Below are 16,462 nucleotides of genomic sequence, written 5' to 3' on the forward strand. Positions count from 1 at the left end.
TTAGCGTAAAAAACAAGGCAAAGGAATACATTACTAGGGGGATCTTAAACTTCTAGTTTATTAACAAAGTTTAATAGTCAGAATCTTCTTCAAGAGGGGGGAAAACTCAGAAAAAACAAAGAAAAGGAGAGGGCTTGGGGCGTCTTTCAATAGGTTCCTACCTGTTGTCATCATCCAAAATACTTCGCCGGAGTTGTTCTTGCTTTTCTCTCCATTCCTCTCCCCAAAGCTTGGCCTCTGCCACTGCATGGTCCCAGTCTAAATCCCTGTCTGTTACCATTTTTGTGCGACTTGGAGTGAAGTCAGGCTCAGGCCATTTGACACAGTAATTCCTGGCCTTCTTCGGTTCACTTTTACGGGACAACAAATAATCCATGGCTTGCACCACTTCACTCGAGGAAGGGCGTAAATTGGCATTTTCACCGAGGCACATCGATGCCACCCCTATAACCTTCCTTAAGACAGACATTGGGTACTTGCCTCTCAGCAATGGATCTGCTAACTTTGAAAAGTTGTGCTCCTTCATCAAGGGGAGAGCCTACATTCAAAAGAAATCTTGACTTAGAAAACCGATATAATGAAAGGTGATCTAGTGTCTTTAGTAGAATGTACCAATAATCCATCATGAGCAGAGCCAAAGATCATTCTCATATCATATGTAGAAGACACTATAGAAAAATAAGATGCAGAGGTCAAATCTTTTCAAGCATATTGACTTGATACAGTTAGTGCAGCTTCTATTCCTTAAGACTAATCCTCAAAAAAGTTACCTAGGATATGTACAGGTTTTGGCAAACTGACAGATATGTAGCATTATAGGAAGTGAATTACCCAATGAACAAGATATTCTCGACGACCATTAACCTCGTACAGTGCTCCACGTCCAGTAATTAGCTCTAACAAAACAATCCCATAACTGTAGATGTCAGTCTTCCTGATGATGCATATTCAGGAGCACAGTAGCCATAGTACCATGACCCTAGTGGAGACATGGTCTTGTCGCCAACGGGGGCAAATTTTACGAGTCCAAAATCGGAGAGTTTTGGGTTAAAACCATCATTCAATAATATGTTAGACGCTTTCAGGTCCCTGAATATGACAGAAGGATTTGCAGAATGCAGAGAATCCAATCTCTTGGCCGTACCTGCTGCTATCTTCATTCTTGTATTCCAGTCAAGAGGCTCCATATCTGGCGTCTCATCTGCACAAAAACATGATATGTCATCCCTTACATGCTAAATCCTTGAAGAATTGAGAAAGATAGCAGATGTTCTGTGGCATCTCTATTTATCCAATTAACAATATCTAAATGGTGTGGGGGAATCACTGTTCCCCCCACACCTAAATCACTGTGGATTACAACAGTAATCCACAGTGCTTTCCCTTTTTTTTTTTCAACTTTCCCTCTTTTTTTTTTTTGTTTTTTTTCTTTTTTTTTTTCAAAATTGCTTTCCTTTTTTTTTTTTCTTCCAACTTTCCTTTTTTTTTTTTTTCCATTTAATTTTCTTTTAAAATGTTTTCTTTATTGATTTTTACTTTTTAAATATTGAACTGGTTAAAAATTCTGCTTTGTAATTTTTTTCCTTTAAAATATTATGGATTGTTACGGTGTTTTTCAATTATTTTTTCTATTTTATTTTTCTATTTTTTCAAAATTATATTTGTTAAATTTTTTTATATTGAGCTGATTAATAATTTAGTTTTGTAATTTTTTTTCTTTAAAACATTGTTGATTGCTACAGTGTTTCTCTGCATGATTTTCTTTGTTTTTGTTTTTTCTCTCTCCAAAATTATCTTTTTTTATTTTATTTTTTTAATATTGAGCTGGTTAAAAATTACAGTTACAATATGTGAGGAAAGCACTATAACTTTCCTTGCAAATTACTGTGGATTGCTACAATGTTTTTTCTTATGAGGTTTTTTTCTGTTTTGTTATGATTTTTTTTTTTTCTAAAAATTGTCTTTGTCAATTTTATTCTTTAAATATTAAGCTGTTTAATAATTGCAATTACAAATAAATACAAGTTTTTCCTCACAAAACACTATGGATTGATTACAATTTTTCCTTACATGGTTTTTTTTTTCAGTTTCTTTGTGTTTTCTTTTTTTGTAATATTTTTTTTAAATTATCTTCGTCGATTTTATTTTTTTTTAATATCGAGTTGGTTAGAATTTAACTTTGTAATAAAGCTTAATCATATGGGGAAAACACTGTAGATTTCCTCACAAAACATTGTTGAAAATTACTATTAAAAGTCATTATAAATAATGTTAAATCATGTGGGGAAGCACTGTAGCTTTCATTACAAAATATCATGAATTGCTACAGTGTTTCCAACATGATTTTTTTTTCTTTTTTTTTGTGTTTTCTTTTAATATTTTTTTCTAAAATTATCTTTGTTGATTTAATATTTTTTTAATATTGAGCCGATTAAGAATTTAGCTTTATAATTTTTTTTCTTTTAAAACACTGTGAATTATTGCAGTGTTTTTCCATATGATTTTTTTATTATTTTTTCCAAAATTATCTTTGTTTATTTTTAAAAAAATATTAAGTTGGTTAAGAATTATAATTACAATAAAGTTAAATCATATAGGGAAGCGTTATAGTTTTCTTACAAACAATAAGGATTGCTACAGTATTTATCTAAATGGTTTTTATTTTATTTTATTGGGGAAAGCACTGTAGTTTTCCTCATAAAAACATTATCAATTGCTACAATGTTTTTTCTTATAGGTTTTTTTCCTTTCCAAAAATTATCTTTTGTTGGTTTTTTTTAATATTAAGTTGGTAGAAAATTTAGCTTTGTAATTTTATTTTCTTTTTATTAACAGAAAAGCTAAATCATGTGGCGAAAAACAATGTATCTTTCCTCCCAAAACATTATGGATTGCTACAAATCATTTTGTTCAGTCTCTAAGTTTTGATCACCAACACAACTTTTTTTCCCGTCATGAAAATATTAGCTCCATCATATCTTTAGTTTCTATTACTTATCTAGCGTTGGTTCACAATTATAACACTATTAAATATATTTATTTTATAAGCCCGCGGCAGCGCGGGGGCATGCATCTCGTAGGTATTAAATGATGTCTTAATCTCACTATTTATGGGAAATATGAAGTTGCACAACATGAAGTGCATAGGAAATCTCATTTCATGCTGTTTCATTGGCATACGTATGTTTATCTGTCTTACTTCTGTCTTTCTTAATTCTAGAATGACGAAGAGAAAAACAAAACAACCAGATACAATGAAGCAGAATCGTCATCTTTCGTATCGGTTCACTGTACAGAGGAAGGATAACAATTGCTCATGGACAAACAAGTAATATTAATTATGACATGAATTCCAACTCATTTACACTTTTGAAATGATAAATTGCCCTTGGTTAAATATATAGAAGATATCTCTTCATCTAATAAATTTGAATGAATGGACTTTGCTATAAGATAGCCACCGACCAACTGCAATTTTGTTTTTTCAAATCAGATAATTTAATCTCTAAATGCGTTCTACTGTAAATCTTGTGTTTCAAACGAGAAAGATCTTCCATGAAATCATTCATTCCATCATAAGCTGTCTTGAATTGTTTTTCATTGCAAAGTCTAGTTACTCTGGGGTGCTTCGAATGATGTTATAGCAAGTAAAACTAAATATTTTGTGATATGGAAGGAAGATATAACAAAAAGGTGATCTTCCAAGGATCCCAAGGGCATGTATTCATAGACAAGAAGGCGATGGTCTGCATCACCACAATAACCAATCAAGTTGACAATGTTAGGGTGATGCATTAGGGAGAGCATGAGAACCTCCACCTGAAACTCCTTGTCACCTTGGATACCTAATGGATCTAGCTTCTTAACAGCTACAACCTGCTACAACCATATTAGATGTGTTCAAGAAAAGAAGAGACCTAGTCCACTGGTTCACATAAGAAAAAACACGATAAGTAAGATTTGGGAGCAAACGAGAAAATAAATGAAAAAAAGCCTGTTTGTATGAGAATGGTGGAACAAAATAAAAAATATTTTGAGCCAAATGAATTTTAATTACCTGATGACCAGTGCTTTCTATATATACAGCACCGAATCCACCGCTTCCAAGGAAAGATTCGGCCCTAAAATTACTTGTTGCAGATGAAAGTTCTATATAGGTGAATATTGCAGCCTTACGATCACCTGGTCCATCTTTTACGACAGATGATGTAAATCTTGTCTCAACATTCCTTTTTGACATGGCTCCCCATCTTGGTTTTGTGTGAATTTTAGTAAAAGAGGATCAATCAAGTGGACGAATAAATTCTTAGAAAGAAAGAGTATGATTGAACGAACATGAAATAAACTTTTGAAGAGAACACAGTTTTAAACGAGCTTCTCACATTCAAATGCAGCAAGCCGTGTGAAATTCTAGAGGAGCAAATTATATTGTTAACCAGCTCAAACAACAACAGGTTACCGATAAGTGGTGGCTATTATACAAGAACAGCAGTATGAATCAAGTGAAGTCATCCTAATTTTACTTTTACTTCGCTCTTTAAAGATGTTAAAAAATGTAGATAACAATGTGTGCACGTATCCTATGTAAGATTCTTGCCAAAAGAGAAGTCCCGGAAAAAAGACATGCACTAAGATTTGAGGAAAAATACCACAAATGAAAATACCATTTGAAGTTGTAGAGCACCTGCCAAGCTCATGGCTATTGAGAAGCAAGAGCTTAAGTGTTAAACCAAATTAACGAAGGGATTTTCAGTTTAAGTTCACTGCATCTCTTGTAAATCACATTAAAAGACTTTATGTGGCCATCTAGACGAATAAAAGAAAAGATTGTATAAGGTGAAAACAAAAGGCAAACGAAGAATAGAAATTCATACATGGAAGCCATAACATTTCCCAGTATAAGCAGGTTCTCCTGGTCATTGGAAGAGCAATCTAGTATTCTTCATAAATTTCAAACAATCTACCAAGGCATTATATATATTTCTCTATATAATCTTGTCATGCTTTATAAGACTTTCAGGTAAATTTTGTAAAACAACATCTTCACTAAAAAAAACTTAAATATTAAATAAGCTCTATTTATATTATTGTCTAAAACATTGTATTTCTTAAGTTAAAGTTTTTTTTTTTAACTCAAACACTTAAGTTATTGATTGAGATCATAAAATATAATTTATATATTATTTTTTTTTAACATATTATTTAAGTAAAAATATTTTTAGATTTAAAACTTACATATATTTAGTACTAATATTATGTCAAAGATTATTTTTAATTTAAAAACTAGTAAAATTTTAAGATATAATTTATATTATTTTTTAATATATTTTTTTTAAAAGAATCCATGATTATTTATTCAAATTACTAAGATAAGTTGATGAGCTAAAGTAGTAGAGCCAATGGCAAGTCACTTGCTGACATGATTAATTGCTAGATTAATTTCCAGCAGAAATTATGAGCTATACTAAGGCAAAAATAATAAGTTAAAATTTAGATTTCCAGTCTACAGAATTGGAATAATACTAAGACAACTCAAAAGGGATAACTCTTAAAACTACCAAATTTTAAGAGATCAACTCATCCCTAACCTACATTGTGTTTGTCTATCAATTTTCATGCATAATCAAAATGTTTGGAATTTTTTTATTCCCATAACCATGATGCATGCCTATCATCAAATCAAGAACACAAACACAAAATTCAAAACATGAAAAACAAACAAAATGTAAGAAAAAAAGAAAACACCCTTTACAGATTACATCAATAGGCACATGATTATCAAACAAAACTCACCATAAAATGGTTGTTTCTTGATATGATTGCTTTTCACCTTCCTGCCTTCAGAAAGACCAAGACAAGAGCAAAAACCCATCTCCAGAAAAACAATGAAAAACCAAAACCACGATGTGATTTCCTGAAAGCACTGAGAGTTCTTTAGTGAACTTGACAATAGCTAATATACTGAAAAAACTGAAAGTTGGTTCCTGCAGGTTGTGATAATATCAAGTTAAACATTGAGAGAAAAAACCAAAAAAGTAAAGAACCATAAGAGTTTTGCGGGATAGATTAGCTTCTTCAGTTCAGATTATTTACGTGTAAAGATTTTCTACACGTTTTTCTAGAAGGAAAAAAAACGTAAGAGAAAACAAAAAACATCAACACGCAAAGTACTACTACCGTACATGGTTGTGTTTTCAACAAAATCTAGCTGTTGTCTTAAATGACGTCAAAAGAATTAAAGTTTACGTCTTTCTGTAAAATTAAAATATTGGAAGTGTTCTATGAACTTATGAGTGAGTGAATGATTATCATAACTTCCAAAAAACAAAACATTTCTGCCACAATTTAGATTCCTTGATACCTGGTTTTAACTGTTAATTTGTCGTCGTATTCTAATGTTCTCGGAGGATTTATTTTCATTTTGGTTTGTAATAACATGTTGTCCATGAAATATCATCATTAACTTGGGAAATAGCTTGGTTTGTTGAGTTTTGAGTTTTTATACACTGGTTTTGAATTGTCAATTTAGTATAATTAAGTAAGAAATTAAACAAATGCATGGGGCAACGCAGAAAAAATCTTTATTTGTAGAAGAAAATGGAATAATGTGGTATGAATTAAGAAAGTGCCATAATTTGATGACGTATGTTAATGTTTTCACTTGATAATTGAGTAAGAAAGTTCATCAAACAAATGGGGTGACATAGAGAAAATTATTTATTTGTAGAAAAAAATGGTATAATGTATTTGTTGGAATAAAAAATGGCATAATGTAGTTCTAATGTGTAATTATATTTAATTGATTTGTTTTCGCAACTTAGCATTCAATGTAGAATCTTTTTAAGTGATCGACTTGTTTAGCTTTTTTGTTTTTTTTTTTTTTTTAAATTTGGATTGTGGTAAGATGATATATGGGGATTTTTTGGATAAAAATTATTTTTCTTAGTTAATATAATTTTTATATTTAGTTTAGAAAAATATTTTTTATTATAGTAATTTTAATTTTTGTTCTATTTAGTTTAGAAAATGAAGTATTGAGATTGATGATTTTGTTTTTTTTCTAATTTGACTTTTATTACTTTTTTTTTTTTTTTTTAGGTTTTTTATTTTTTTAGTTTGTTTAGGTTGGTTTTTGAGTTTATTTAAAGTGTTGTAAACTTTTTAAAGAGGCATATATCATTATAGAGTTTTCTCTTAAGCAATAAAAATACGAATTAAAATTCTTTTGTTCGATCCTATTTTCACCATTAATCCATTTTCTCTTGCTATTGTCCCACCACTTATTCTTCTAGATGCGCCAATTAGTATCAAAATCCAATGATCCTTGATTATTGCTTATCATGTGCTGCAATCTTATGACTATTTGTTTATTTATTATGTGCTTCTAATAACCATAATAGGAAGAGGTCATAGAATAGGGTATGATCAATGAGTGGATGAAAGGGTTCTTCATTGGAAGAGAATGTTTAGGTGCTCGTAATAGAGTACATGCAGAGACAAATCACATAATTGACTTTTTATTTGGAACAAAAAAACCTACCAGAATAGGGCTAGGATAAGAGTGATCATGGATCCAGGTAATAACATAAACCCATTCTAGAGCTAAGAGTAAAGAAAAAAGTCTGTTGATCCAGAGGAAAACAGAACTAGAGATTTTGGATTTCATATCAAAATCCATGAATTTGCAGGAACTCTACAAATTGAAGAGTTCATTGATTTGTTGAACAGTTCCATAATAGGTGAGGGTAAAATTGATTGCAATTAGATTGAAGGGTCAGACTTCAATTTGGTTGGAATAGTTAAAAAGTTTATGAAACTTAGCAACAACAATTTGTCTTTCGAGCGCCTGAAGAGTGATGAGTTATCCAACTAGGCAAATTTGATCCTCTGAAAAACATATGTCAAAGCACAATGGGTGTTGCAATTTATGTTTATGATGCCGGCACATTTGGCAACTCTTATCGCATTTTAAGAAACAATTCAATATTGGATATATATAATATATATATATATATATATATATATAGTAATGTATCACATAAAACTTGCATAATTAGTCTAGGTGTAATTATATTAAATAATAATTAATCAAGCTTGTTATTCATTACCTTAAGGGTACCTTAATTGCAGAAATAATAATGAATCATATTATTTAATGTCTAAGTGTATGAAACAACTCTTCTAAAGATTGATAGAGAATACTTCTCTTAAGTAAATTTGATTTGGAGATCAAAGAAAAAAAAAGGACAAATTTTTTTGTCATAAATCATTTTAGTCATTTAGTTCATGTGGAGGATGAACTTTGCCTGCAAGAAACGTTTCCCCGACATGCAATTGTTCTCCACAAGTACAATATTACCTGGTATGTAAATATTGTAAATTTTTTGATTGCTATATTTTACCCCAGGCATGTCTAAGGCTCATGTTTCAACAAAGAACTTGTTTTTAAAGAATAACCGAAACCAGAGAACAAAAAACCTTGAAAAACCCAACTCAATCTAAATTTTTTACAAATTTATAATTTATTATTATGTTGAAGAACTAATTTAGTGTATTCCTTAAATATCATTTATTATTATGTTGATAAAATCAAATTAGTGAATTACTGAAATTTCTGACGGTCCCTTTTTCTCTTTAATAAAGAGAATTTTTCTTAGATTTGTTTCAAAGCAAACTATCAATTGATTCCGTGGGGATAAAAAGCTCAGATTCTTCTCTAGCGCCCAAGAAGCTCCATCATTTTAAGACATTTCAGTGTTTTCTCCTTGATGCTCTCTAGTACATTGACAAGCTCCATCAAATCTTGCCTTCTGGATCTCTTTACTGAGTTCCTCAACTATAAGAATGGAATCCAACAAAACAGTTACAAAATCAATGCAGTGTTCATCGTATTTTTCTTTGAACTGCAAAATGACTGAAGATATTTTTCATCAATTGTGCCAAAACCAGATAGTTTGATACCGAAAGCTTCTAGCCTACGGATATCACGTGGAATAGGAGATTGCCAAAGACCATCCCACCAAGCTGGAGGGAGAAGTGGCGTGTAAGCACATTGGTTGGACTGGTTTTGGCAACTCAAAGGACCAGCAAACCTGTTCCAAACATGTCCCCAGCCAACCTGTAACCTTAAACCATCTGCTAGCAAATTACTTTGGAAGCTGCTTAAGAACGAAAAACTGGAACCATTAGAGTTTTCTCCTGCAAAGAGAAATAACCATCAAGTTACAGAAGAGTTTATGTTGAAGGATGGCCCAAATAAATGTGTTAGACAGAGGAATCATGAGTAAAAGAATACCAAGGTGGTTGGCCGCGGCCAGTGCTGCAATTAACTGAGCATATGTAGTCCCAACGCGCCTGTGAGCCCCAGAAACAATAGCATGTTTCGCCCGTGAAGCAAGGAAGAAGTCCACAAATGCAACCCATCTGGGTGCAGGGCCCCAATCCTTTACCCTAAATTCTATACTACGGGATGTATTAACAGCACGGGAGATATTTCCTTGGAAATGCCTATAATCAAAATGGAGAACCTGAAAAGGTACATCTGAATGAGATCACATGAAATGGAAGGTTTTAAACAATTGAAAGATGCTATCTCAAGACTCAAGATTTTGAATCAACTCCATCAGTAGTAGTGCAATTAACCACGCATGTATAATCCCAACACACCTCCGGAGCAATAAAGGTTCGAAACCTTTATTGTTCAATTATCAGCATCAGAGGAGGTGAGTATGTATAACAAAAGGTTAACACTTTAATAAGGTTAAGCTGATTATTGAACAATAAAGGTTTCGAAAGAACATGAATAGATGACATGTATTCTAATATCACGAGTGAAGAATTGCCATTGACAACATGATCTGACGTAGTGAGTTAATTACCTCTGCAAATTCACTTATGTTTGGAAGAATGCTTTTTACAAAAGAAGGGGTATCTGTTACTAAAACCACTCTAGGTCTTGAAATCTGGTGCAGCTTGCGCAGAGCTCTCCTGATGCAGTTCAATGCAGCCCGTGGAGCTCTCACAGACCTGCAATATAGGACCCAACTCATGTAATGACACTAATCAGTTCAAAATTCAAATTATATCCCAAGTACATCAAGATAATTCTTGGCATCCGAAGAATATCTTTTTGTCTGCATGCATACAAATATTTGTGTCTGTGTCTTTTTGATTTGTGCATATTAACATACATGGCATATTTCTGTCTTTTGAAGAAGAATTTCCAATTTCATGGTCGACAGTGTTACGAAAATCATTTGTTTTTTTTCGAATCCATGTTACTTAAGCAAAATCCACACTAATTGTATGCACATATATCTTTGTTTTTGCTCAGGCAAAAATTGTAGATGATGCATCTCTGTTTTCAAGTTGCAGTTTATCACGTGATTGCTTATCTGAGGGACTTCCAGATGCACCAAAATAAGCCATTGTGAAAAAAAAAAAACCACTTACTAATGATCATTAAACACTACATTTAGCTCAAATAATGTAGTACTCAGTTAAAGCTTTAGCGGTGATTCCAGAGCAAATCTTTTCCGAGCAACAATTATCTTATCAATCATAATGGGTTAAGCCTGCATGTCTTCCGATTCAGGAGTTCACAAACAGTTCTTTAGCAATACCTGTTCATAAGCATCCGCATGTGCAAAGAAATATCAGGATCCACCCCATCATGAAGAACCCAATTGACCACTTCCTCAACATTTTCTGAAGGCGATATCAGAATCCTCATCAGCTCCCCAAAAACATTTGGGCGCGCCTGGAGTTGTTCAGGCTGTCCAAACAATTTAAAAGCAACATTCCTCATCTCAGGGTGTACATTCTTCAAGAAAAATTGACTGGCCACAGCATCAGTTGTGTTCTGAAACCTGCAGTCCAGTAGTTAGTAATCAACTAATAGCACCAAGAATGAGTAAATAAATATCAAAAGAAATTCTCATTTTACCATATGATAGGTTGGTCCCATTTCCTCCAATTGCTACAAAGCACATTGGTTTTCGTTGGCTTCCCAAAATCATCAATCCTCATAACCAAATGCCTTTGATAACTCTTTACGCAACCATTTCTTCTCCACAGATGCTTAACTTCTTGCATCGTAAAGGAATGATTTGAATACGAAATATAATCCCCAAAAGGATACTTACCCCTGAAGGATAAAAGTAAAGTAAAACATCAATCACCACACCAACAATACAAGTCACTGGTGATAATTTTGACAGCAAAAAGAAAGGGTAAGTAAGGCTTGAGAGAGAAAGAACCCATAATATGCCTGGTTTGTCCAATGATCAGCGAACGATTCAGCATTACGCTCAATGCTGCAGCAGTCAAGATCTTGTACATTTCATTCCCTAAACCTGCCTCCGATGCTTTCGCCAAGACAAAACCGTGTCTGCAAAACTGCTCTGCTGGAAGATCTCGCACTCTTGAAGCCCCTGAAACCAACAAACAAAGCCACCCAAATTCGTTGCAGCAATTTTTCAACAAAATATAAATAAATAAATCTCAAGAAACAGATACTGTACCGTTTGAGTCGAAGTGGTCGGCGATAATGTTTCTGACCCTAAGACTCTCTTTCCACACACGGTCTCCTTTGAGGTTCTCGCCCATTTCTTCAACAGTAGCGCACGATTTCGCTCCTCCTCCTCCTCCTCCTCCAATATTTCTCGCAATCACCGGTCCCACGGAGGAGCTTGAGTTCGATTCTTCTTTGATATTTGGGAGAAAGCGAGTAGGTTCAGGTGGATCAACGGATTTCAAAGTGAGAATTAGCAAGCCTAATCCAGTGAAAATGGCGATTACAATGAGAAGAGAGTGTACGGTCACTCTTCTCCTCCTTGATCCATGATAGTAATAATGCTTCATTTTTCCTCCTTATTATTATATTTTTTTATTTAATTTTTTTGATTCATCGTGATAATACTTAGGAGTTTTGGAGATCTTGAGGAAGAGGAGGAGCACGCTTTTGTCGGTGGGACTGGGTGGCTGTGGCTGTGGCTGTGGCTGTGCTCTGTTATTGTATTGTTTTTTTTTTTCCTGGATACGCGCTTAACTGCTAACTGATAAGATGAACTCAGATTGAAATTAATTACAATATTTTTCAACTTTTTATTACAAAATCTTTCTTAAAAAAGAAAAGAAAAGAAAAAACTCTTTTTTTTTATTATAATCTATAATGATTAATGGAAATAAGTGACTTCAGCGTATTCATTTTACATCAACCTATCACAAATCACTAATGTAGTCAAAATGTTGTAGGTACAAAATTTGAAAAAAAAAACTTAAAAATAATTATTTTTAATATTTTTAGATATTATTGATATACTAATATTAAAAATAATTAAAAAATATTATTTTAATTTGGCTATTTTTTTAATCTATGATTTGTACAACAAATTTTAACACATATCATTTTTACATATCAATAAAGAGAATAAAGAGATTATTAAGGTGAAGAGGAATAGAAAGAGTATTTAGAGTGTTGAAAGATAAAAGAGGATGTATTTTTTATAAATATAATATTATTTTTAATTATTTAATGATATTAACAAACCATATAATTATAAGATTTCACTAATAATAGTTGAGTTTCTTTTAATTATCTTCAAATTTAATTATCCAGTAATAAATGTTAGATTTTTTTTTTCTTCAGTTCTTTCTTCATTATAGTAATTTTCTCTACAGTTTTTCGCTCTGGCATCCTTTTTTGAGTGCATGAAACAAAGATGAAATCAATTCAATTGTTCAAAAGATATCAATGAAGAGGCAATATATGATGTTCGGAGTTTATTTAATTAATATGATTTAAATAAATATGGATGAATGAAAAATTAATTTTAAAGAATTCTTAATTTTTTTACTTAAAAAACTTTTAATTTTTATAGATTTAATTCTTAATTTATAATGGATAGTCAAAAATTGATAATGATGATAATTAATATATATTAATTTTTTAATTTTTAATTTTTCAAAATTCATTATAAAAATATGTGAAGGGATAGTTTTCAGATTTCTTCAAACTATTTTTAACCTCATTTTTAGTATTTTTATTCTCTTTTATGCTTTGGTTTTTTTTCTTTCAAATCTAGGACTTAGTTTCATATTTTGTTGAGAGATATTTGAGTTTTTTTTGTTCAAATACATTATTTATAAGTGCATCTAAACTAAGATAATGTTGTGAAATTTTGAAAGATATATTGCAAACATCCTAGTTGTATAAGTGAAAAGCAATAAAGTTTTAAGAACAAATTATTCATCCTTGATGTTATAACCCATTTTTGGGTCCCCACAAAAATAAATAAAATAAATAGCCAAAGGAGGTTAGAAAAATAACGAAAGGCAGAAGCACTCAGAAGATGGTCAGAAAATTGGTCAAGGAGTATAAAAATACAAAGATTGGATTTTTGACAGTATATTCTTGAAGGATGAAAGCCCTATTGAGAAGGAAAATTTGAATTTTGAGGAGAAAAGCCCAAATTTGGATGTTTATGGACTTAATTGGATTTTTTTGAATTTATAGAAGATTTGATTGCAAGAAAATTGATTTTTAAGTCAATTTGGGCTTTAATTAGAAGAAATTTAAGTTCTGGGGCCAAAATATATTTTTTAGGAATTTATTAGGTCAAATCAGGGGCTTAAATGCATAAATATTGAAGTTTAATGGCCAATTAGGGACTTAATTGTGAAAATACGAAACCAGGGACCAATTTGGAGAAGGCGCAAAGATAGAGGGGGCTGTTTGGAATTGATTCAGGGGCTTAATTGAAGAAATTGGAAGTTTATTGATCAATTAGGGGTTTAATTGTGAAAATCAGAGGCTAAGGACCAAAGTGAAAAATGCGGCCAACTATAGGGGTAGGGACCGAATTTGGCAAGGACGCAATTGAATTTTATTCTTAAAATTGGAAGTCGCTGTGCATGCACCATTTCCTTGCATTTTACTGTTCAAGTGAAATATAATTCACTTGAACAGTGAAATGCTAATTCACTGTTCATATCAAATATAATTCATGTGAACAGTGAAATGCTAATTCACTGTGCATATCAAATATAATTTTCGTGAACAGTGAAATGCTATTCACTGTTCATATCCGACATAATTCACTGTTCACATGAGGCCCGCCTGGACAGCCGCTCCCCGACCCGCTCCTTGGCTCCACGGTGAAGCCACGCCCACTGGCTCTATAAATAGCGCCCAACCCAGCACACCGAGGGAGGAGAAGAAAAAGAAGAGGGAACCGAAAGGGGGAGAAAAGGACACACAAAGTCGGACGAAAACCAGCCATTACTGTCCAGTTTTCCTGCAACCAGCTTTTTTTTCTCTTTCCCTCTCCACCGTTGGCCCTCATCAACCACCACCATCCAGGCCGCCACCACCAGCATCTCCACGAAGCTACTACAGAGATAGGAGAGCTTGGTTGACAAAAGGAGTAAAGGCAACCAAAGAGAAGAACACAGAAGCAGCAGAGAAGAGGAAGAGCCAACCTTCGGTCAGCAACCGCCAGCAAAACCACCACCAGCACCACTGTCAGCTCCTTTACCCAAGCTCATCGTCGCAGGTAACTCTTCTCCTTTATCCCGTATTCGTCTTCTTGCATGTAGAATGTGCACTGTGCACGTTCTGCAAGTAAGAAATTAATTAGCTGGTTACTGTGCAGGGGCACAGTGACCAGCTAATTAATTCCCCGGTTACTATGCAGGTCTAATTAATTACCAGGTTACTGTGCAGGTGCACAGTAACCACCTAATTAACAAACGGGTACTGTGCTCATGTACAGTACCCCCGGTTACTATTTGTGTACAGTACCCCCGTTACTATTTGTGTGCAGTAACCCGTTACTGTACTCATGTGCAGCCCTGATTCCTATTGTTTCGGGCTGGAATATCAGCCCAGCCCAGTTGGTTGGACTGAGTCCAGCCCTGTAGAAAGTAGGCTTGTTTTATTTCGAGCCGATTTCGGCCCAGTCCCCTTTTGGGCCGGGTCCGGTCTAGTAAAAAATTTTAAATTTAAAAAAAAAAACTTTCAAAAAAATATGTGATTTTCTGTAATTTTATTACTGGGTTTTGATCAATATTGGTTTGTATTTTTATACTGTAAAGATACAAATTCGGTATTAAAATACCCGGTTTTCGTCAACAAAAAATATTTATTAAAAAAAAATGTTTTTGTTTTCATGCATACGGCCAATACCCTAACATGTTTTGAATGTTTTATATATATATATATATATATATATATATATATATATATATATATATCTACAAAAATATTGGAAGTTTTAAAAATGTGTTTTTCGCATGGATTTCCTAAACATAAAAAAAAATTGTTTTCTTGCATATCTGGATTTTACAACATGTTTGTAAAACTCCAAAGGGTATTGGCCAATATTCCAAAAACTATAAAAATCTTATTTTGGGGGAATTCATTTATTATTCACCGCTAATATTTGGATAAAGAAATCCTTAAAGGACGAATATCCAAAATATTATTGGGAGCAATAAATCCGCACACATTCTTGAAAGAAGCCTTGATTATAATCGAGGACATTTCAAAATTTAATTTTTTTTTTATTATTATTCCACGATTTATGAGTCGCAAACCCTTGAAATACTAAGGGAAAAATGAGCTTTCAAAGCACATGGAATCTCCTTAGATTTCTATCCAAAATCAATTGACGAGTCTAGAAAATACCAACACCATAGCAATTATAAAGCAAACTAAACACCAAGCAGCTTACCTTAGGTAGGGCGTACTAGGGGTGCTAATACCTTCCCTTTACGCAACCAGTACCTTGCCTTAGAATCTCTGAAAGACCAGTTAGGGTTCCTAGTGACCAAAATACTAGGTGGCGACTCCAAAGAACCAAATCCGCAAATCAGTAAAACAAAACGAAAGTCGCCAGTCGAATGTCGCAAAACAAATTCTTTTTGTTATTTTTTAGGGGTGCGACACTTGACAACAACAAAAGTTTCATTCCTTTAAAGTGCTTTAACAAGTAAGTACCATTTTTTATTTTAATTTAAGTATTTTTATTTTTATTATTAGTTTGCATGTTAGGATTTTGATCATATATATATATATATATATATATATATATATATATATATATATTATAAGTTTAAGTATATGCTTAGCATGCATGCTAGTATTTTTTTTATTATATTTATAATGAAAGCATGTTTGTCTTGAATAATTTTTTATGTTTTGTATTTCTTATTATGATAAATTAAACATCCTTACTCACTAGTATAATATAATACAACATATTTTGACAACAATCTTAAGGCTTATACACACACTCACTTTGCATAGTTTGTCTCGTGGAAAATAATAATAATAATAATAATTAATTGTGAAAAAGGTTTTTAATTTTTTTAAAATTTAAGTTATAATTTAAATTTTTTTAATTTTCTATATTCTCATATATAGATTTAATTTTAATTTTATATGCTTTAATCTATAACT

At 32.4% G+C, this 16,462-nt stretch overlaps 1 protein-coding gene and 1 pseudogene across 1 annotated transcript; both read right to left on the bottom strand.

Annotated features, from left to right (window-relative positions):
• Positions 1 to 43: 43 nt before the first annotated feature.
• On the bottom strand, positions 44 to 4,240 carry LOC118055387 (serine/threonine-protein kinase PBS1-like; annotated as a pseudogene).
• A 4,452-nt stretch (positions 4,241 to 8,692) lies between these two features.
• LOC118055297 (uncharacterized) lies at positions 8,693 to 12,036 on the bottom strand. Its single transcript, XM_035067155.2, has 7 exons — positions 11,523 to 12,036; positions 11,270 to 11,432; positions 10,946 to 11,146; positions 10,623 to 10,868; positions 9,879 to 10,026; positions 9,296 to 9,527; positions 8,693 to 9,198 (listed from the first exon to the last, which is right to left on the bottom strand). The coding sequence occupies exons 1-7, from the start codon at positions 11,860 to 11,862 to the stop codon at positions 8,864 to 8,866; spliced, it is 1,665 nt and encodes a 554-aa protein (XP_034923046.1). The 5' UTR covers positions 11,863 to 12,036; the 3' UTR covers positions 8,693 to 8,863.
• Positions 12,037 to 16,462: the final 4,426 nt, after the last annotated feature.

Source organism: Populus alba, chromosome 1 (genome assembly GCF_005239225.2).
Source record: "Populus alba chromosome 1, ASM523922v2, whole genome shotgun sequence".
Lineage (NCBI taxonomy): Eukaryota > Viridiplantae > Streptophyta > Magnoliopsida > Malpighiales > Salicaceae > Populus > Populus alba.

Bases quoted from the DNA above. Each gene is read 5' to 3' on its own strand.
- LOC118055297 (XM_035067155.2), bottom strand. From the start codon at position 11,862: ATGAAGCATTATTACTATCATGGATCAAGGAGGAGAAGAGTGACCGTA. The intron at 9,528-9,878 runs GTAATTAACTCA...GTACCTTTTCAG, and splicing joins ACATAAGTGAATTTGCAGAG to GTTCTCCATTTTGATTATAG. The intron at 9,199-9,295 runs GTATTCTTTTAC...TTCTCTTTGCAG, and splicing joins GGCCGCGGCCAACCACCTTG to GAGAAAACTCTAATGGTTCC.